The sequence below is a fragment of the Mustelus asterias genome, chromosome 14 (assembly GCF_964213995.1).
Source record: "Mustelus asterias chromosome 14, sMusAst1.hap1.1, whole genome shotgun sequence".
Lineage (NCBI taxonomy): Eukaryota > Metazoa > Chordata > Chondrichthyes > Carcharhiniformes > Triakidae > Mustelus > Mustelus asterias.
The window spans coordinates 16,330,879-16,353,458 of NC_135814.1; the positions used below are offsets into that span (position 1 = coordinate 16,330,879).

Consider the following 22,580-nt stretch of genomic DNA (forward strand, 5'->3'; position numbering starts at 1 on the left):
TGGGGAGCGAGCGGGAAAATGATCTTGAAGCCCAAGATCAGCCACGATCGTATTGAATGGCAGAGTAGACTCAATAGGTTGTGTGGTCCACTCCGTGTGTTCTTGTGAAATACACTATGGAAATACCATCTTTCCTTTCTTTGCCCTTACCTTTTCTTTGTTTGTAGATTCAGTAAGGTTTCATTGAGTGCAGTTATCATCTTTGCCAGTGTATCAGTGACTGTATCCTTTGGCGAATATATTGTTAAGCCAATTGCTAAACACAGATGATGACCATTAGCTGAATGATGTATGGGGACAGCTGGGTGTGGGGGGAAGCAGATTGTCACTCTGCTGAACTGTTCAGAGAATATGCTTGTTGAAGGTAAAATATACGCTTTATACTTATTCCCTCAAATATAATTATTGGAGTTAACAATCTTCACTTGTTAATTTTTAGGCCCAACGTTTGTCCGCCCTCCCTGGCCCTTTGGAGATATTGACTCCTTATCTGAACATACGATCTGGTGGGGCTGGATTTTACTGGGCGCTTTGGTCCCTGACTGCTTGACTAAAATGTCAATGGTGAGCCTGGATTAAGAACCCCACTGATGTTAGATGCACGGGTACCCCAAAATCCAGAAGAGCAACTTGGAAAGCCGGTGCTTAATTGTTTATTTTGCAGTTTGGTATAATGTGAGGAAAGATATGCAAACGAGTGAGGAAATGTGAGGTCTTGTTGTAATCATTCACAGATTTCTGCCCTATCTCTGGAGGAAGCCTCACTCTGGAGAGAGCTGTCAGTCAGTTGGATGGTTATTAGCTCTGTAGACCCAGCACATTCTGTGTGGGGAAAGTCAGTGAGTGAACCTGGAACCTTCAGCAACTGTGTAGCTCAGTACCACACAGGATAGTATGCCTTTCCCACTGGAGCAGTGATAGGATAGTTGTAAAAAGAAGCACTGTTTCTGAATGCTCTCTGCCTTGCTTACCAAACAGTGGCAGACTGGGCATTGATGACAATCTGGAGCAGCACAAAACCTGGTGGGGCGACCACATGGATGACTTGAACTTTACTTTCTTCCCTACAAGGGTAAAGAACAAGAACACACTTTTGTATTTCGACTGGATCACCCGAAGGCTTGCAAACACCTCTGGAAATGTGCTGTGGAACACCACGCTTTTTTCCGATTGCGGGGACCCGTCCAGAAGAATTCTAACCAGCTATCCTTTGTGCGAATGGGCTCCCGGTTCAGATACAGGTAAAGAGCTCTCAAACCCTGGGATCTGTTAAGTTACCTGACAAAACGTAAGGGACGATTTGGGGGTGAATGGCAAGAGGTGCGAAATGGTACATTCTTGCAGACTCGTTAAAGAAACATGACTTTTCAGGAAAATGAATGCGATAAGGGGCTGACTTTTAAAACCTTTAATGATGGCGGGGATGCGAGTAATCGTTTAGTGGAGTGTACACTTTTGAATGCATGTTATCAATACAGTCGTGATTTACATCTTTGGCAGTTCCCAGGGGTTTAACACAAATTGGCAGCTTACATAATACATATTACATCATATTTACAACACAGAAATGCCAGCTCTAGTCTATGTCAGTGTTTAGACTCCGCGTGAGCCTCTCCCACTTTGCTTTGTCTAACTCCATCAGCATATCCGTCTGTTCCTTTCTCCCTCGTATATAATTGTCTAGCTCCCCCTCAAATGCATCTGTTATTTAACATCAGCCACTTCATGTAGTAACAAGTTCCACATTCTAAACATTCCCTGGGTAAAGAGATGTTGCCTGAATTTCAAAATTCATTCACTGGGGGCTACCTCCTGTCGATGGACTCCCCAAGTGGAAATGTCATCCTTATGCCTATGGAACCCCATCAGAGTTTTAAAGCCATCTACCAGGTCACTCCTCAGCCCCCTCTCTACTGGAGGATGGAGCCTGAGCTTCTTCAGCCTTTACTGATAGTTGTAATTCCCTAGTTCTGATACCATTAAAGTTTTTATGATTGTCACGAGTAGGTTTACATTAACACTGCAATGAAGTTACTGTGAAAATCCCCTAGTCGCCACAGTCCGGCCCTTGTTCGGGTACACTGAGGGAGAATTTAGCATGGCCAATGCGCCTAACCAGCACGTCTTTCACACTGTGGGAGGAAACCAGAGCACCCGGAGGAAACCCACGCAGACACGGGGAGAACGTGCAGACTCTGCGCAGACAGTGATCCAAGCCGGGAATCGAACCCAGGTCCCATCTCAGACTGCAGGTCTTGTGTCAGGGTGAAGCATTCTTCTTCCGTGGTGCTGGTGCAAGCAGGGCCGTGCAATCCTGTTGCCCTCCCACTCTTTTGTGTCGTGTGTGTCAGGTCCCCTTCATCCACACTATCCATTGAGCGAGCAAGCAGGAACCTGAATAGGGGGCTGTAGGATCCGGGGAGGGAGGGTTGGGGGGTGGGGGGGGGCCTGTTGGGGGGTGGTGCAAGCCACAAATTTATGGTCTGGCAATATGCCTGTGAATTTCCACGATTCTTTCAAGCTGAACTTGCATTTAAAAAAGGAAAAAAAGCGCCTTTTTTCTGGACAGTAGGACAATCTTGCTTTGTAATCGTTGGAGGGACTGATGCATTGCTGCTTGAAGGGCTTGAGTGTCAGAAGCAGCCATACATCTTTGTACCTTTACCCCCGCCTGTGGCAGTTTTGGAATTAATTTCTGAAATGGTTGATTTTCAGTGGCAGAACAGAGTACCAGACCACCAAAACTAGTAAACCACGTCGGCAAGTGTCCTTTGAGCGCCGGCCCAGCAGACGCTATTCCAGAAGATCGACACAGCAGCGAGGTAATAACCTGACTGACGGCTGAGTGTAGAGAGAGAGCTGGAAATGGCTTCTAGTTATTGTCTATTACTGAACGGCACACCTGTCCTTTTGTGTTAAAGCCATCATGGTTGTAACCTCCTGGCACTGAAATGTACGCAGAGTGCACTTCTTAAGTTTATTTATTAGTGTCACAAGTAAGAAGTCTCACAACACCAGGTTAAAGTCCAACAGGTTTATTTGGTAGCACAAGCCCGCGGAGCACTGCTCCAAGTTGCCTGATGAAGGGGCAACGCTCCCAAAGCTCGTGCTACCAAATAAAACTGTTGGACTTTAACCGAGTGTTGTGGGACTTCTTACTGTGCCTACCCCAGTCCAATGCCGGCATTTCCAATCATGTCACAAGTAGGCTTACATTAACTCTGTAATGAAGTTACTGTGAAAATTCCCCAGTCGCCACACTCTGGTGCCTGTTCGGGTACACTGAGGGAGAATTTAGCATGGTCACCAGCACGTCTTTTGGACTGTGGGAGGAAACCGGAGCACTGGGAGGAAACTCACGCAGACAAGGGGGAGAATGTGCAGACTCTGCCCAGACAGTGACCCAAGCCAGGAATCAAACCCAGGTCCCTGGCACTGTGGGGCAGCAATGCTAACCACTGCCACCATGATGCAAGCAGTGATGGACAAGAAAATACACTCTGATCCATCTAGCCTGTTCTCCACAGTGTAGGCTTTGCATATGGTTTCTCCACCCCAAAACCAAGGCCATTTTGGGGGAAGAAAAATAGCAAGTTCGATTGAAACCCAAGTCCAGGAGATCTGTCTGGCCCTGAAATGCGGTGACTTTTTTTTGTGTATGGTGGTGCAATGTGCCGTGATATTTCTGACTCTGATGTCTTGGAAGGTTTGTTATTGAGGGCGTGGAGGAATATCTGTGAACCAGTCAGCAGATTTCTGCACTACTTTCACAGAATTTTCCAGCATCGAATGTGGCCATTCAGCCCGCATTGCCCTGCGCCAGCTCTTTGAAAAGGGCTATCCAATTAGCCTCACTTCCCTGGTCTTTTCCCCTTAGCCCAGCAGTTGCTTTCTTTTCCATCGATTATCCAGTTTCCTTTCAAAGGTTGCTACTGAATGTACTCCCATCATAGAACCATAGGAAAGTTACAGCACAGGAGGAGGCCATTCAGCCCATCTTGTCTGTGCCAGCCCGAGGGCACCCTACGAGGTGGTGCACTCCCGGTCATAACATGTCTTCCTTTGCCACACATGATTTTTTTTTTTTTGCTGTTGTACACCAGTTAAATATTTGGCTATGCTTGCTGATAAAACCATGCATGGACGGTTGGAAGCACTGCTACCATTTTTTTAAGGGGGGCAGTGTGCTTCAGGGTTGGGAGGGGGCACACCAGAAACCCCCACCCATGATGGGGCTCCGGAGGCGTGGGATTACTATAAATTTCAGAGCATCCAGATATGCCCTGTGCTTCTCAGGGGAAATTTGAGCAGTTTAATTAGTTTAGAGGGATGGTTTGCATTAGTGTTTTTTTTCCACCTGGTTGCAGTATAAGATTGGCATCTCACAGATTTACCTCATCCACACCCTACCCACCCCCACCAATACGTGCTCACTTATGACATCGAATTCAGCGCATGAGCAGGCAAGTGTGCACGCGTGGAAGGACATTGACAGCCATCTTGCATGGTTATCTTCCGTTGCCAGGAGCACAGTGTAAATATTTTTCCGTCATGTTTGCGCTGCTTTCCTTCAGATCATTCAAGCTCATCTTTTGTAAGTTCAGGCAGAGAGTTCCTGTGAGTGTGCCAGCATTTCTGTGGAGGGGGTCTCCCACACAGTAAAGTGTGAATTTGGGGTTTTTGTAATGACTTGTGTTGTGAGGGGGAGGTTGATGTTGAACCATTCGTGATTGTTACAAGATAAGGTATTGGGAAAAAATGTCATAGAATCCCTGCAGTACAGAAGGAGGCCATTCGGCCCATCAAGCCTGCACCGACAATAATCCCACCCTATCCCTGTAACCCCACATATTGACCCTGCTAATCCCTCCGAAACTAGGGTCAATTTAGCATGGCTAATCAAACTGATCCGCACATCTTTGGACTCCTGGGAGGAAGCCAGAGCACCCGGAGGAAACCCACGCAGACACGAGGAGAATGTGCAGACTCCCCACAGACAGTGACCCAAGCCGGGAATCGAACCCGGGTCCCTGGCACTGTGAGGCAGCAGTGCTAATGCAGCTGTATAATTACTTTATTTTCATTTTAATTGATTTTGGATTGCAGTACATATGATCTCTCTGCACTAACATTCGCCGTTAAATATTATGTGGTCAGCATTGCTGCCTCACAGTGCCCCCAGGGTCCTGGGTTCAATTCCTGGCTTGGGTGACTGTGTGGGTTTCCTCTGGGTGCTCTGGTTTCCCCTCTCAGTCCAACGATGTGCGGATTAGGTGGATTGGCCATGCTAAATTGCCCCTCAGGGGGCTAGCTAGGGAAATGCATGGAGTAATGGGGATAGGGCCTGGGTGGGATTGTGGTTGGTGCAGACTCAATGGGCTGAATGGCTTCCTTCTGCACTGCTGTAGGATTCTATAATCTATGTCCCTGCAACACGACTAACTGCCATTATTTCTGTACTTTTACAGCTAATCCATTCAACAGACACTTGGAACCAAGGTAGGCAATGCTTCACTGAATTCAAACTAATGGGTAACTGAGAGTCACTGACCAGGTAGAATCTGCTGAGCAGGTTTAGTTGATTGTTCTTGAGCATGACCGTGTGACCAGTCTGCAAGTCCAAGAGCAAAGTACTGCGGGTGCTGGAATTCTCAGATAGACTGGCTCAGATCTGTGGAGAGAGAAACAGAGTTCACCATGACCTTGGAGGGTTTTGGGGCTGGAGATTACAGAGATAGGAGGGCTGAGGGCACAGGGATTTGAAAACCAGGATGAAAATATTCAAACAGTTATTTGCAGCCGTAGAGGCCAGTGTATGTCAGTGAACACGAGGGAGTGGTGAACAGCATGGAGTGCATAAGGACAGGGAGTTTTAAATTTTTTTATTATTATTGTCACATATATTAGGGTATAATGCAGTGAAAAGTATTGTTTCTTGCGCTATACAGACAAAGCATACCATTCATAGAGTACATAGGGACAAAGGAAAGGAGAGGGTGCAGAATATGGTGTTACAGTCACAGTGAGGGTGTAGAGAAAGATCAGCTTAATATATAGTAGGTCCATTCAAAAGTCTGACGGCAGGGAAGAAGCCGTTCTTGAGTCACTTGGGACGTGACCTCAGACTTTTGTATCTTGGGTGAACTAGGGGCAGGCTGGGAGGCCAACCAGGGCAGTCTTGCAATAGTCGGGGTCCAGCGATTTATTGAAGGCATGGGGTGAGGGTTTGAGCAGCAGGTGAGCTGAGACATGGAGTAAAGTCAGACGCTATTACAAAGGTGGGAGGAGTCACTGATCTTGAAGGAGTAGATATGTTTGGACTGAAATATCTGTCACATTCCTGATACAAATGTCTCCACTCAGTAAATATCCTGCTTGAAACTGTTGAGTATTCTGGCGGATTCTGGCCCATCGAGTCTGCTCCGCCATTCAATCGTGGCTGATATTTTTCTCATCCCCATTCTCCTGCCTTTTCCCCATAACCCCTGACCCCCTTATTAATCAAGAACTTATCTATCTCTGTCTTAAAGACGCTCGGTGAGCTAGCCCCCACAGCCTTCTGCGGCAAAGAGTTCCACAGATTCACCACTCTCTGGCTGAAGAAATTCCTCCTCATCTCCGTTTTAAAGGATCGTCCCTTCAGCCTGAGATTGTGCCTGATTGTGAAATGAATATCATTTCAACTTGTTACGCATGTCACGTCAAATAGCCTCGTTGAATTCACTCCTTGTAATTCTCATTAAACTGATAGTGACTTAAAAGGGCCACTTTTAAAAAATATTCCCAATCGGGTCTGCTCTCCTTCCCATATAGCGGTCACCAGCAAACGAGTGAACTTGCAGCAGTTTCTGTTTAAGAATGACGCTGGGGTGCCACTAGACAGTCATTGGGTGGGATTCTCCGGCCGTTCATTCCAACGGCATTCCCTGATCCTGCCAGCAGCAGCACCCCCGCCCACGGTTTTCCCAGCGGCATGGGGTGCCATCAGTGGGAAATCCCATTGACAGCGGTGGGAGCAGAGAATCCCACTGCCAGCGAATAACATCCTGCCTCCCACCGCCGAGCAACACGCAGCTGGGAGGCCAGAGAGTCCCGCCCGTCGTGTTTGTTTGGAGTTCTTACAACTTGCACCACCCGTTTATCGAGACAGTTCAGTCTCCTTTAAAATGTAGCACAGTGGTTAGCACTGCTGCCTCACAGCTCCAGGGACCCAGGTTCGATTCCCGGCTTGGGTCACTGTCTGTGTGGAGTTTGCGCGTTCTCCCTGTGTCTGCATGGGTTGCTCCAGTTTCCTCCCACAGTGCAAAGATGTGTGGGTTAGGTGCATTGACGATGCTAAATTGCCTATTAGTGTCCCGGGATGTGTAGATTAGAGGGATTAGCGGGGTAAATATGTGGGATTACAGAGACAGGGGTTTGGGTGGGATTGTAGTCAGTGCAGACTCGATGGGCCAAATGGCCTCCTTCTGCACTGTACGGTTTCTATGATTTAGCTGTTGTTCAGTGAAATCCAGGGGCCCCCAAACTGAACTTTTTCCAGAGTTCTGTCACACCTGCCGGTATGGTGCAGTCATTCTAAACTATCCTTGTGCCTGTGACGACTGCCTTTGTAAAATTCTTCCATGTAATGGCTTCATGCCTAGACTTCTGGACATGATCTCTTCGCTGGGTTTCAGTTTAATTGTTGTATTACTTGTGGTTTCTACTGCTGCGATTTAACTCTGTTTTTGTGTTAAACAATTAGAATCACAGTTTAAAAAAAAAATAACCAGTACAGCTTAGATACACAAAAAAGCTCAAGTCATAATTGAAATATTATTTCACCATTTGGTTTTCTGTATAAATGATCGCGATCATTGTTTTCTCTTGTTTTTTGTTTGAAATCAGTTCTCACAGTAACGCAGCAAGCCAGAAACCTTCCTCCCAGGTATGTGTCTGTTATTGTCCTGTGTATGTGGTGTCTGGCTCCCTAGTAAGAACATAAGAACTAGGAGCAGGAGTAGGCCACCTGGCCCCTCGAGCCTGCTCCGCCATTCAATAAGATCATGGCTGATCTTTTTGTGGACTCCATTTACCCGCCCACTCACCATAACCCGTAATTCCTTTATTGTTCAGAAATTTATCGATCCTTGCCTTAAAAACATTCAATGAGGTCGCCTCAACTGCTTCACTGGGCAGGGAATTCCACAGATTCACAACCTTTTGTGTGAAGAAGTTCCTCCTCAAGTCAACTCTTCCATCCATGGTTTGATTTTCTGAGGCCCTGCCAGGCTGTGCACTGTCTTGTTGTTGGCCCTGGAACACTGAAAACTGTACACCCCGGGAAAATGTAAATTCTTTCTTAAATGTCGATAATGTGATCAATAGCAGAAACCTTAAAAAGGAACATCGCGTGTCTGCGTCTGATTATGCTTAAAGGCTAAATGTGTGACTCTACACTTCATAGAATCCCTAGAGTGCTGAAGCAAGCCATTTGACCCTTTGAGTCTGCACTGGCTCTCCGAAAGAGCATTTACCGTGGCTAATCCACCCAACTTGCCCATCTTTGGAATCCGGGAGGAAACTGGGCCACCCGGAGGAAGCCCACGCAGACATGGGGAGAACATGCAAATTCCCCACAGACAGTCACCCAAGGCCAGAATCGAAGCCAGGGACCTGGCGCTGTAAAGCAGCAGTGCTAACCACTGTGCCATCGTGCCGCCCAGTATTCTGTAACAGTGACCATTGTGTTATAATCATTGAATTGTACAGCACAGAAGCTGTTCAGCCCATCATGACTATGAAATTTTTGAAAATACTGTTCAGTAATCCTACTCCGCACCCCAGTTTTAAATGAGTGGCCCTTTACCTTGGAGTTATGTCCCCTTGTTGACTCTTCCACTAGTGAAAACATCTCACCATCTACCCTGTCAAGCCCCCTCCGGATCTTGTATGTCTGAATAAAGTGGCCCCTCATTCTTCTAAATTCCAAGGAATACAGACCCAGACTATTCAGTCTCTCTTGATAGGACAACCCTCTCATCCCAGGAATTAGCCTGGTGAATCTCCTTTGGACTGCTTCCAATGTTACTATGTATAGCAGTTGCACCCCCATCCCCTTCCCCTCAGAGTCCTTCATAACTGGACCAGAAAAATCCAATGTCTGCAGTTTCATCCCATATGGTACATGGTCACCAAAACCCTACATCTCTTCATGCAAATGTTTTAATTTCTGCCTCAGGTCGCAATGATGAGGTCAGCTGTCCCTATTGTGGCGTCCTTACCCAGTGCCCCTGTACCCATTGAAATCGAGAACCTTCCCAGAAGCCCAGGCCTCAACCAATCCGAGAAGAGGAGGTAAGGATTGTGACCTTCCTACTTTCAATAACCAAAGTGATATAGTAACAAATGAATGCAAACCGTTAGAACAATTTGAAATGTAATTGCATAGTCCAAACTTAGTCAACGTGTTTTTGCGTTGAAAATCCTTGTTGAAATAAATTCTTGTGGCACATTAGAAACTCAAAAGTCACATCTGATATTCCGATACCTATGAATGTCACCTTCCATTGTTGGCTAAAAGACTAAACCCAAACAGTAAGCCTGAGTTCAGAGGCTTTTATTTATTGGCGTGAGAGGATATTAATGGACCTCTGTTCTCTCAAATTTGTGACATTATTTCAGCAATCAGCTTTCAAGAATTTTTTTAATGAACAGATTTCCACGGAAATTGTATATTTTGAATCCGTTCGTAATAATTTGGGTAACTGCACACCCAAGACAGTCTACCGTCTCAGCTACAGCAACGCTGTGATTTTAAAAAATGAATGCTAGGCTTTTTAATGAACAATGAACTGCGGTTCCAAAGTTGCTTTCATCATTAAAAGTGTAATAATGTTGGGATGAAAAATGTCGCGGTGAGGTTTTTTGTTTTACAGAGGAAGCTCTTGAAACATGTACCAGACCTGTCCATGTACCAGACCTGTCCATGTACCAGACCAGGACTGTGGGACTCCTTTGCAGGCCCCAGCCTTGAGGTTTCATCTGTGCAGGATTCCGACGGGGAGACATCGCTTGACAACAACAACCATGCATTTTATTTGCACTTTTAAATGTTAGAAAGAAAACCCTTGTGGTATTTCACAGAGGCTTGAGGGAGGACTGACCCTCGAGATGTGACCAAAAATCAATTAACATACAGAACCTCAGTGTTACAAACTCAGCCTGTGTGGCAGCTCCATTAATGTCATTGGAAGTCCTCCCAAGTCGGTAAGGTGTTGAGAGGAACTAATATTGATATCCATGAGTTGGTAATAATGAGGTTCCACTGCCCCTTTCTGCCATGATTCTTGCACAGGTCTGGGCATGGTACCAGTAGACCAGTTTAAACTAAGTGTCCTAAGTTGGGCTCTGCTAATGATGGTCGTTGCCAGGCTGCCACTTGAAGCATTGATGGCCTTTGTTTCTGTTTTGTGCGCTGCCGCGTTTGCTGCTGTCTGCAGCTCCAAATCAAAAGCGACTGAATCAACTGGCTTCTTTGAATTTTTGTCTCGCCTCTGATCTTGTTCAGTTTCTGGACTCTGTATGCTCAAGGTGGTGGAACTCCGGTGCTTGACGTATTGCGGGACCGTTGAATGCGGTTCTTCCTTCCTGTGGTGGTGGGTGATGGTTTTTCTTTTTGACCTGATTGCCGGGTGTGTGATCTGAGGGTGGATGGACCATAACGGAATAAATCACCTGCTGGCTCTGTGAAGAATCGTTTTCTGCATGCCTTACTTTCTGTTCATGATGAGAGATAGAGATGACGCTCACTCTTTTGCAAATCCCCTCTGATTAACTTTTCCGGCTGTGCGTGAAATTGTGTGTGAGATTTCGTTCTAAAATGTAAGAAATGGGAGCGGGAGTAGGCCTTTCAGCCTCTGGAATCAACTCTCACATTCAGCAAGACCTGGCTGAACTCTTAGCTCAACTCCCCTTTCCTGCCCTACTTCCTCCTTTCCTTACTGCTAGAGAGCCTTTTACTCTACAATTGAACATTCACAGCTCTCTGATAATAAATTCTAAAGATCCATAGTCCCTGGAACGATTAAACCTCTCCTCTTTTCAATCCTAAATGGCTCACCCCTTATTGTGCGACTTTGACCCTAGTTTTAGATTCCAACCAGGAAAATCGATCTCTCTGCATCTACCCTGCCAGCTTCTCTAAGAACTTTTGTTTCTGCAAAATCACTTTGCATTCCTCTAAACTTTTTAGAGTATAGGCCCATTTTCCTTGCTCTATCCTAGGACAGGCCTCTCTAACTTACTCATGCGCACACACCTGCAAATGCGCACACACCCGCACATGCACACACACTAACGCCCACACATATGTATATTAACATGCACACACTGTGCTTTGGGCTCTGCTTTGGGTTTCCCTGCCTGTTTCGTGGTTGCTGTTCTCAATATAAATCTCCAATTCTCCTCGGGTTTAGATAAACTGCTTAGCCTGAGCTTCACAATAATTCGTCATAGGCAGGGCCGATTCTTCTTTAAACCGTGATTTTGGATTTGAAACTATAAGAACCATAAGCAGAAGTACACCATTCGGCCCATCGACTGTGCTCCACCATTCGATGAGATCATGACCAATCTAATATAATGCTTAACTCCACTTTCCTGCCTTATCCCCATAACCTTTGATTCCCTTACTGATTAACAACCCGTCTATCTCAGCCTTGGGTATACTTAATGGGTGGAATGTAACGGCCTCACTGTTCCCCAAACCATAAAATCCCACTCAAGGTCAACGGACCTTTTCATGGTCTGTCCCTCTCCCGCTCCGATTCCCATAGCGGGCCGGACAGCAAAATCCCGGTCAATGTCTCCAGAGTCTCCGCAGCCCAATGTGGTAAAGAATTCCACAGATTCCCTACCCTCTTGAGAGAAGAAATTCCTTCTCATCTCTGATCAGCTTCTAAACTGATTACATAAATTGACATTTCTGCTGGGTCTGTAATGCCAGCAATAACTCCATGGTCCAGTGCATGCACCCAGTTGATTGTCTGTTGTCCAGCCAAAGGGTGGAGGCCACAGGATTTAGTGCCACAGAATTTAGTGCCGCAACATTTTCTTCCTTTCTCTTAAACCTCCAGCAACTTCCTGTTGGAGAATTCAGCTCAAGTCTAAGCCTGAATTTTCACTCCGAGTCGTTATCTCCAAGTTAAACCAGAAATATTGTACTTTCAAAGATCTGTCCCCCGTTGTAAATCAAATGGATGCATTAATATTGTCACTAATGTGGAGAATTAAAAAGATGATAATTCCATCTTGAGTTGAGGCAATCATACACTGCTCAATCTTCATTCCTCCAAGTTTATGATGACTTAAACATAGAAACTAGAAGCAGCAGTAGGCCATTCGGCCCTTCGAGCCTGCTCTGCCATTCATCTTAATCATGGCTGATCATCGAATTCAATATCCTGATTTACCCCCTTCCTCCCTGATCCTTTTAGCCCCAAGAGCTACATCTAATTTCTTCTTGAAATCAGACAATATTTTGGCCTCAGCTACTTTCTGTGGCAGTGAATTCCACACATTCACCACCCTCTGGGTGAAGAAATTTCTCCCCGCCTCTAAAAGGTTTGCCCCTTATCCTCAAACTATGACTTCTAATCCCTTCTGCCCTGCCATCTATTTTTAAGTTGCTAGCATTAACCTAAACTTTAACTTGCAGATGAGAAGTTAGTGGCAGACCCAGCGATTTCTTGAAGTAACACTCCTGGCCAATTCCTTTATATCTCCTGTGGAGATTATCTCTCATTATTGGATGCAAATTCTTTTTCGGCTAACAGATGTATTTGGAAGGAGTGAGTGAGGCACCTTGAAGAAAGCAATGATGCCCTGTTGCTAACATTGCATGTCGACGCTTGCTCTGCTTTGCTCTGCTCTGAAGTAACAATTGCATGAAGACAAAATGGCCGATTTGCTCTGTGGCAATACTGGAAGACTGACTGACTGGCAGAGTTATAAGCATTGCTTTGTAAAGTCAAGGGAGATGAGCTGTGTCTCCCTAAGCGATTGTGAGGGAAATTGTATCATTGTGCCTGGTTAATCATGCTGAGTTCTCTGAAAGCTCTGCATCTCTCACTGTCCACTCGATGTTGCTCGTTTTAGACTTTATCACTGTCCTTCAAATTTCTCCACTTGAATCTTTAAATATTCTTACACCCGCGAATTCTAAAGCATTGATATCTCTTTTCATGGAGCACACACATTGGACTATCATAGAATTTATTTACACTTGATAAATTTTTGCAGATCTCACACACTAACACTCACGCACGCTGTCATTCCTGTCTGATCCCATTTTTGCCAGCAGGGAAAAGGGGGCAAAACGGGATTCACACAAGCGGAAAACACAAACTCAGGAGGGCCATTTTAACTTGCTGCTGAGTTCAAGTAGACCCCATTCTGGCCATTGGGGCGGGGGGGGGGGGGGGGGGGGGGGGGCGGCATTGGGGGAGCGGGGGGGGCACACACAAGTTGATGGAAAAGACTTAAACACTCATAAAGGTGGGAATAAGGTCTTTATAGTTGTCCATGGTAAGTTTATGACATATTTTCTTTTCGAAAAACCTCTGCTGGAGTGTTTGATTGCTAGGTGTTGGTGGCACTATTACCATGCTGAAGGGAATAGATTTCGGACAGCTCTAGCAACTCGAAACTGGGCATCCGTGAGTCGCTGTGTGCTACCGGCAGCAGCAGAATTGTACTCCAACACAATCTGTAACCTCATGGCCTGGCATATCCCCCACTCTACCATTACCACCAAGCCAATGCATCAACCCTAGTTCAATGAAGAGTGCAGGAGAGCATGCCAGGAGCAACACCAGGCAAACCTGAAGAATGTGGTGCTAACCTGGTGAAGCTACAACACGGGACTACATGTCAAGCAGCAAGTGACAGACAGAGCTAAATGATTCCACAACCAATGGATTAGATCAAGGCTCTGCAGTCCTGCCACATCCAGTCATGAATGGTGGTGGACAATTAAACAACACCTCCTCAATGATGGAGGAGCCCAGCACATCAGTGCAAAGGATAAGGCATTCACAACAATCTTCAGCCAGAAGTGCAGAGTGGATGATCCAGGATACTTCAAAGGCTAAGGCCCCTGACAATATTCTGCCAATAACACTGAAGTCTTGTGCTCCAGAACTTGCCATGCGCCGAGCCAAGCTTTTCCGGTACAGCTACAACACTGGCATCTACCCGACAGTAGGAAAATTGCCCAGGTAGGTCCCGAACACGAAAATCAGGACTAGGCCAATTACCGCCCCATTAATCTACTCTGGATCATCAGTTCAGTGATGGAAGGTGTCATCAACAGTGCAAGCAACACTTACTCAGCAATAACCTGCCCAGTGACGCTCAGTTTGGGTTCTGCCAGGGCCACACAGCTCCTGACCTCACTACAGCCTTGGTTTGAACATGGACAGAATAGTTGAACTCCAGAGGTGAGATGAGAGTGACTGCCCTTGCATCAAGGCAGCATTTGACTGAGTGTGACATCAAAGAACGTTGGAGTCAATGGGATTGGGAATAAAGCTGACCTCTGGTTGGAGTTGTACCTGGCACAAAGTAAGATGGCTATTGTTGGAGATCAATCATACCGGTTCCAGGACATCACTGTAGGCGTTTCTCAGGGGAGTGTCTGAAGGCCCAACCATCTTCAGCTGCTTCATCAGTGACCTTCCTTTCATGCTAAGGTCAGAAGTGGGGTGTTCGCTGATGACAATGTTCATCATTCGTGACTCCTCCGATACGAAAGGAGTCCATGTCCAAATGCAACAAGCTTTGAACGATATCCAGGCTTGGACTGGCAAGTGGCAAGTAACATTCACTCCAGACAATGACCATCTCCAACCAGAGAGAATCTAGTCATCGCCCCATGACATCCTGTGGCTTTACCATCACTCAATCCTCCTCCTATCAACATCCTGGGACTTAGTGCTGACCAGAAATTGAACTGGACCCGCCGTACAAATACTGTGACTACAAGAGCAGGTTAGAAGTTAGAAATCCTGTGGCGAGTCATTCACCACCTGACTCTCCAAAGCCTGTCCACCATCTGCAGGGCCCAAGTCAGGAGTGTGATGGAACACTCTCCACTTGCTTGGATGAGCGTAGTTCCAACAACACCCGAGAAGCTTGACACCATCCAGGACAAAGCAGCCCGCTTGATTGGGATCCCATCCACAAACATTCACACCCTCCACTACTGACACACTGTAGCTGTGGTGTGTGTCATTTACAGGATGTGCTGCAGGAACTCTCCAAGGCTCCTTAGCACCTTCCAAACCCACGACCGCCACCATCTAGAAGGACAAGGGCAGCAGATACATGAGAAGACCACCACCTGACGGTTCCCCTCCAAGTCATTCAGCATCCTGACTTGGAAATGTATCACTGTTCCTTCACTGTCGCTGGGTCAAAATCCTGGAACTCCCTCCCTAACAGCACTCTAGGTGCACCTGCACCTCGGGGACCGCAGCAGTTCAAGAAGATAACTCAGCAGCAGCTTCGAATCATAGAATCCCTACAGTGCAGAAGGAGGCCATTCAGCCTATAGTTCAGTCTGTACCGACCACAATCCCAGCCAGGCCCTATTCCCATAACCCCAAATATTTACCCTGCTAATCTCCCTGAAACTAGGGTCAATTTAGCATGGTCAATCAACCTGACCAGCACATCTTTGGACTGTGGGAGGAAACCGGAGCACCCGGAGGAAACCCATGCAGACACAGTGAGAAAGCACAAACTCCACTCAGTGACCCAAGGCCAGAATTAAACCTGGGTCCCTGGCGCTGTGAGGCAGCAGTGCCACCGTGCCAACATTTATTGCCATTCGCTAACCACCTCATGGGCGTTTAGAGATGGGGCAATAAATGCCGGCTTAGGCAGCGATGCCCAGATCCCAAATATGAATGAAAATGAAATCAAATAATCTGGTGTGTGGTAACGTTGTCAGTTTTTGTTTTTGGCTCTGTGAGAACACTGTCACTAAGTCAGGAGACTGCGGCACCTTTTTAATAATGTCAAAAAACATGAAATCTGCTTGGCCGCACTCATTGAGTCAAATTCTCTCTGCATGACACAATTTTTCTTTGAACCTCCGGGCACGTTAGTCCAGGCAAATAATCAGATTGGGTCAAGTGAATACCTTGTCTGCGTTTACTTTCTATTTGAAATGAGGGGCTTTCTGTCACTTGACCAGAAGCACCAACGATGTCAGCAGCCAGGATGGGTGCAATTAAAGTATGTTCTCTCTCCGTACATTTCTCTGCATCCTACACAACACTGTCCATCCCCCCCACCCGCCCCTCACCCCGGCCCCTGCAGTCATCCGTCCAAGATAGGACACTCAGGCACTTCCACCTAGTGGCTGAAGCGTGAAATTGTCAAGCCGTCCGAATGATTTGTGGTGGCAGGCAAGGGCTGAGTTGGAAAATTTAAAGCAGTGGCTGCGACTGTTGGCATTCAGCTAAACGATACTGTAGGTAAACTAAAAGCGGTAGACGTGTCATAACAACAACAGCTTGCATTTATATAGCACCTTGAATATGGTATAGCGCCAGGGACCCGGGTTCGATTTCCGGCTTGGGTCACTGTCTGTGTGGAGTTTGCACGTTCTCCCCGTGTCTGCGTGGGTTTCCTCTGGGTGCTCTGGTTTCCTCCCACAGTCTGAAAGATGTGCGGGTTAGGTGGATTTCTAAATTGCCCCCTAGTGTCGGGGGACTAGCTAAGGTAAATGCATGAGGTTATGGGGGTAGGGCCTGGGTGGGATTGTGGTCAGTGCAAACCCGATGGGCCGAATGGCCTCCTTCTGCACTGTAGGATTCTATGATTCTAGTAAACCCCAAGACATTCCACTGAGTTGTAAGCAGAGACAGAAAGCTGGGACGACATTGGGCAAGGTGACCAGCAACATGGTCAATGAAAGAAGGTCTAAGAGGAGGCTTCTAAAGGAGAATGGAGAGGCAACTAAGATTTAGGAATTCCAGAATGAATATAACAGTTCTTTAAAGGTAGTTGCTGAGGACAATTTTTATTCTCCGATGCTTACCATTCAAAGTTTGCAGAATGTGCGTGCTTCCTGCATGACATTTGCGTTGAGAAAGTTCAAAGTGCAGAAGAATGCTGCAGTAATGGTGTGTGAAGCTGTGGCAGGAGACCTCAATGCTTTAAAGCTTTTTCTGTCACTGCGGCCGTGCACTCTCTTTGCCACCCTTTCTCTTCCTTGCAGTCTCATTGTTTCCATTTCCATCCCTGTCTGCCTGTCGCTAACCGCTAACTCTACCCCTACGGTCCAGGCTGCCCCGTGCTGATGACACCCATGGACGTCCGTGGAACTCTCCAGCTCTGGCCACTGCGACGGACAGGAACTACACTGAATTTGTGCATGAGCATAATGTGAAGAATGCAGCAGCACAGTAAAAAAAAAACAATGCCAAGCCTTTGTAATTCCAGCTCCAGGACAAGATGCTTCCGGCTGTCTCTCCACCGTGATAAGTACGCAAAGACTTGCAAACTGGCCAAGAGGTGCTACTGCCCACTCAGTGACGATATACCAAATGCCTTGAATGGTTGAAGGGCGGGGGGGTGGTGTTGGTTGGTGTGGGGAATGAGAAGAGGGACGTTCATTGAAATCTCTCGGTAATGTGCTCCTAGGTAAAGTAATATTGCGTGCATTTTTTCTCGTCAGTTTGCGTTCAGACCAGGTGAGCGGGAATTAAGTGTCCTGGTTAGAATTGAATGGTTTTTTTGGCCTGTTAATCCTGTTCCCTTCCCTCCCCAAAGCCGCGACTTGTTTTGAGTATAACTTCCCTCCACAGTGAATGATGTCGAGTGACCACATATCTTCCATGGACCATAAGAGATAGGAGCAGAATTAGGCCATTCAGCCCATCTAGTCTGCTGCACCATTCGATCCTCATCCCCATTCTCCTGCCTTCTCCCCGTAACCCTTGATCCCCTTATTGATCAAGAACCTATCTATCTCTGTCTTAAAGACACTCAATGTACCCTTTCTTATTTTGCCACACGTGCACACATATCTAGACCCCCAGCAGCAGTGTCCTTGGATTTTTGAAGACAGAGTGATTGGGTTTTAAAAAAATAAACATTAACTGTTCATGCCTGAATCTGGATTCTTGATTTGAGGGGGTGTGGGACTAATTGAACGCGTACTATCTCTGCTTGTTGAGCAGGAGAGTAATAAAATCTGCAATGGTTCCATGTTGGGGTGATGTCCCTTTAAAAAGAGTGAATTATTCTGTGATGGTTCACTATTGGGTTAGCCCCTGTGCCTCTTATTTTATTCTCATTCGCTCCCATCCCATGTCGAGGCACCAAGTTCAATTGACACCATCTAGGACAAAGCAGCTCACTTGATTGGCATCCCTTCCCTCCACTACTGACACACTGTAGCTGTGGTGTGTGCCATCGACAGCATGTGCTGCAGGAACTCTCCATGTTCCTTAGCAGCACCTTCCAAACCCACGACCGCCACCATCTAGAAGGACAAGGGCAGCAGACACATGAGAAGACCACCACCTGACGGTTCCCCTCCAAGTCATTCAGCATCCTGACTTGGAAATGCATCACTGTTCCTTCACTGTCGCTGGGTCAAAATTCTGGAACTCCCTCCCTAACAGCATGCTGGATGCACCTACACCTTGGGGACCGCAGCGGTTCAAGAAGATAGCTCAGCAGCACCTTCGACTCATAGAATCCCTGCAGTGCAGAAGGAGGCCATTCAGCCCATTGAGTCTGTACCGACCACAATCCCATCCAGGCCCTATTCCCATAACCCCACACATTTACCCTGCTAATCCCCCTGAAACTAGGGTTGATTGAGCATGGCCAATCAACCTGACCCGCACATCTTTGGACTGTGGGAGGAAACAAATGTCTTGGACTTTTTTTTTTGAGCAGAATTGCTTTTCTGACACTGATCTGAACAAGCAAAGGGCTGAAATGACAATTTCCTGTTTTTTTAATCAGTAAGGAAGAGAGGGCGGAACAGTGTTTGGCACTGCTCCCTCACAGCGCCAGGGATCCGGGTTCGATTCCGGCTTGGGTCACTGTCTACGTGGAGTTTGCACGTTCTCCCCGTGTCTGTGTGGGTTTCCTCCGGGTGCTCTGGTTTCCTCCCATAATCTGAAAGACGTGCTGGTTAGGTACATTTGGCCATGCTAAATTCTCCCTCAGGATACCCAAACAGGTGCCGGGGATTTTCACAGTAACTTCATTACGGTGTTGATGTAAGCCTACTTGTGACACTAATAACTAAACCTTAACTTTAAAAACTTTAAGAACAGGAATATTGTTGGTTGCTATTTCCCTTTCTCCCCATTGGAGCCTTTGTCCAGTTGATTTCTAAGGGGTGTTGAGGCTGCATCTGGTGTGTAGCAGTGAGTGCCTACACGGAACTGGGTGCTCCAAAAGAGAAACCTACTGCTCCTCACCTCCCTGTTAATTTTGACCGGAAGTTCGTCGTTCAGCGATAGAATATTGTCTGTACTGGTGCTTTTATTTTTGTCAAGGGAATTAAGGGGCTTGAAGAGAGGGGGAGATGGATAGAAAAGCTAACATGGTGTAATTATACAGGAGGTGGGTGATGCACATATATATAAATGTACTTTATTCATCAGTATCACAACTGTGCCTAATATTAACAGACCAAATGTGGTTGTTGATTCCGTTTTTGTTCTTATCTGTGTTTTTCAACGTTTTAGAATTGTAACCAATACATTTTTGGCTGTAATTCTGTTTCTAATATTGAACCATTGTCAGTGTTGGGTAGATTCTTCTATAAAGTGCATTTTACAACCACATTCTGTTACTGTTCTGTACATTTTTATCTTTGAAGGATGGGAAATGCAAGCTTTAGCTTATTTTTTGGGTCAACTGTTTACCAGCAATTTGCATGTATCTCGATACTAATGTCCGACTTACCCTTTCCTCATTTCACCAACACGTTTGTTTTAAGGATGGAAACAGTCCGATGTTCATTCCCCAATTTTAATTCTTAGCTTGTCACCCCTGATATTTCAAATGAGTTTCATAGAATCGAATCATAGAACCCTACAGTGCAGAAGGAGGCCATTCGGCCCACTGAGCCTGCACCAACAATCCCACCCTCTCCCCGTAGCCCCACATAATTACCCTGCTAATCCCTCCAAAACTAGGGTCGATTTAGCATGGCCTATCAACCTAACCCACACATCTTTGAACTGTGGGAGGAAGCCGGAGCACCCGGAGGAAACCCATGCAGACACGGGGAGAACGTGCAAACTCCACGCAGACGGTGACCCAAGCCGGGAATTGAACCTGGGTCCCTGGCGCTGTGAGGCAGTAGTGCTAACCACTGTGCCACCGCGCCGCTCAGTTTCTAGCAGTGAGGTATCTAACTTTATTCCTGAGTCTTTGCAAAGTACGTCACTGGCTGTAAAGCACTTTGGGACATTGTGAGGTTATGAAAAACATTGGCCGGAAGGTTATGGCTGTTCAAGCCGGCAGGATTTTCCCATCCCGCTGCAGTGAATGGCGATTTGGCTGGGCACCAAATTCTCCATCGTCGCTGCAGCGGGAGCGTGGCATGAACGGCCGGTAAAGATCGCGTCCATTTTTACAGGTGTGAGTCTTTTGGAATTCTCTGGATTGTTGGCTCCATTATAAGTTGTAAAGATCTAAACAGTTCCACATTCTATATAATAAGTTGAATAGAGGCCAGAGGTTGAACTGACTTGTCTACCTGACTTATCAGGCCACAGCTTTAGTGCTGCATCCTAGAGCTGTATTTATATATTGCCTTTTACAACCTCTGGATATACTGATGTGCCTCAAACTGAAGTGTGATGCAGAATAATGCCAATAGCATGGCTTCATTACCCATAGTCACCATGGTACTTCATGGAGGCCTGTCTCCTTACCTTGTCTCTCGCTTGATGAGTGATTCCCTTCCAGAGGCGAAGGATGCCTATGGTCCTTCTCAGGCTGTGGCTCATTACTATCCCACCAGCTAATGAAATGTAGTCAATGTTATAATGTAGGAAACAAAGCAGCCAATTTGGGCATAGCATTGACCTAAAAACAGCATCCCATCCCAAAGATGGTGTGTGACAGTGCCCCACTCCCTCAGTACCTGGAGCGTGTTCCTAGATCTTTGTGCTCAAGTTTCTGGAGTGGGACAAACCACTGTTTCAAAATAAACTTGGGAGGATTTTGTTCTTCTCGAGGATGTAAAAACTTTCGAGAAGGGACAGAAGTGCAAGGGGCAAGATTAAAACATAGAAACATTGAAAATAGAAGCAGTAGTAGGCCATTCGGCCCTTTGAGCCTGCTTCAACATTCATTTTAATCATGGCTGATCATTGAATTCAATATCCTGATCCTCTCCCCCCCCTCCTTTCCCCCAACATCCCTTGATCCCTTTAGCTTCAAGAGCTATATCTAATTTCACCTTGAAATCAAGCAAAGTTTTGGCCTCAACTGCATTCTGTGGGAGTGAATTCCATACATTTACCACTCTCTGGGTGAAGAAATTTCACTCTTCTAAACTCCAGTGAATTTGATCCTAACGACTTAGTGTTGCCTCATATGACAGACCTGCCATCCCAGGAATCAGCCTGGTAAAGCTTCGGTGCACTCCCTCCATAGCAAGGACATCCTTCCTCAGATAAGGACACCAAAACTGCACACAATACTCCAGGTGTGGCCTTATCAATGCCCTAAACAATTGCAGCAAAACATCCCTATCGGTAGCACAGTGCATAGCACTGCTGCTTCACAGCGCTAGGGAGCCGGATTCGATTCCCAGTTTGGGTCACTATCTGTGGAGTTTGCATGTTCTCCCCGTGTCTGCGTGGGTTTCCTCTGGGTGCTCCGGTTTCCTCCCACATTCTGAAAGATGTGCTGGTTAGGTGCATTGACTCGAACAGATGCCGGAGTGCGGCGACTCGGGGAATTTCACAGTAACTTCATTGCAGCGTTAATGTAAGCCTTACTTGTGACTAATAAACTTTAACTATCCCTATATTCAAATCCTGTTGCTATGAAGACCAACATACCATTTGCCTCCTTTACTTCCTGCTGTACCTGCGTGCTTACTTTCAGCGACTGATGCACGAGGACACCAAGGTCTCATTGAGTATCCACCTCTCTCAATTTACACCCGTTCAAGTAATAATCTTGTCTTCCTATTATTGCTACCAAAGTGGATAGCCTCACCTTTATCCACATTATTCTGCATCTGCCATGCATGTGCCCACACACTCAGCCTGTCCAAATCATGCTGAAGCATCTCTGCATCCTCCTCACAGCTGATCCTCCCACCCAACTTTGTATCATCTGCAAATTTGGAGATAACACATTCAGTTCCCTCTTCCAAATCATTAATATATAATGTGAACAGTTGGGGTCCTAGCACAGAGGAACCCCACTAGTCGCTGAATGCCAATCAGATAAAGACCTGTTTATGCCAAATTTTTGCTTCCGATCTGCTAACCATCTTTCTATTCACCTCGAGACATGACTTACAATCACATGCGCTT

General features: G+C 46.4%; 1 protein-coding gene across 1 annotated transcript in view; it reads left to right on the plus strand.

Annotated features, from left to right (window-relative positions):
- The window catches only part of LOC144503513 (band 4.1-like protein 5), a 114,933-nt gene extending 95,024 nt beyond the window's left edge, over window positions 1–19,909 (plus strand). The window contains exons 11-16 of the mRNA XM_078227914.1: window positions 1,072–1,241; window positions 2,716–2,822; window positions 5,469–5,499; window positions 7,888–7,927; window positions 9,221–9,336; window positions 17,337–19,909. Coding sequence (XP_078084040.1) covers window positions 1,072–1,241; window positions 2,716–2,822; window positions 5,469–5,499; window positions 7,888–7,927; window positions 9,221–9,336; window positions 17,337–17,460 — 588 coding nt within the window. The 3' untranslated portion in view covers window positions 17,461–19,909. The remainder of the gene's footprint in view (window positions 1–1,071; window positions 1,242–2,715; window positions 2,823–5,468; window positions 5,500–7,887; window positions 7,928–9,220; window positions 9,337–17,336) is intronic.
- Window positions 19,910–22,580: the final 2,671 nt, after the last annotated feature.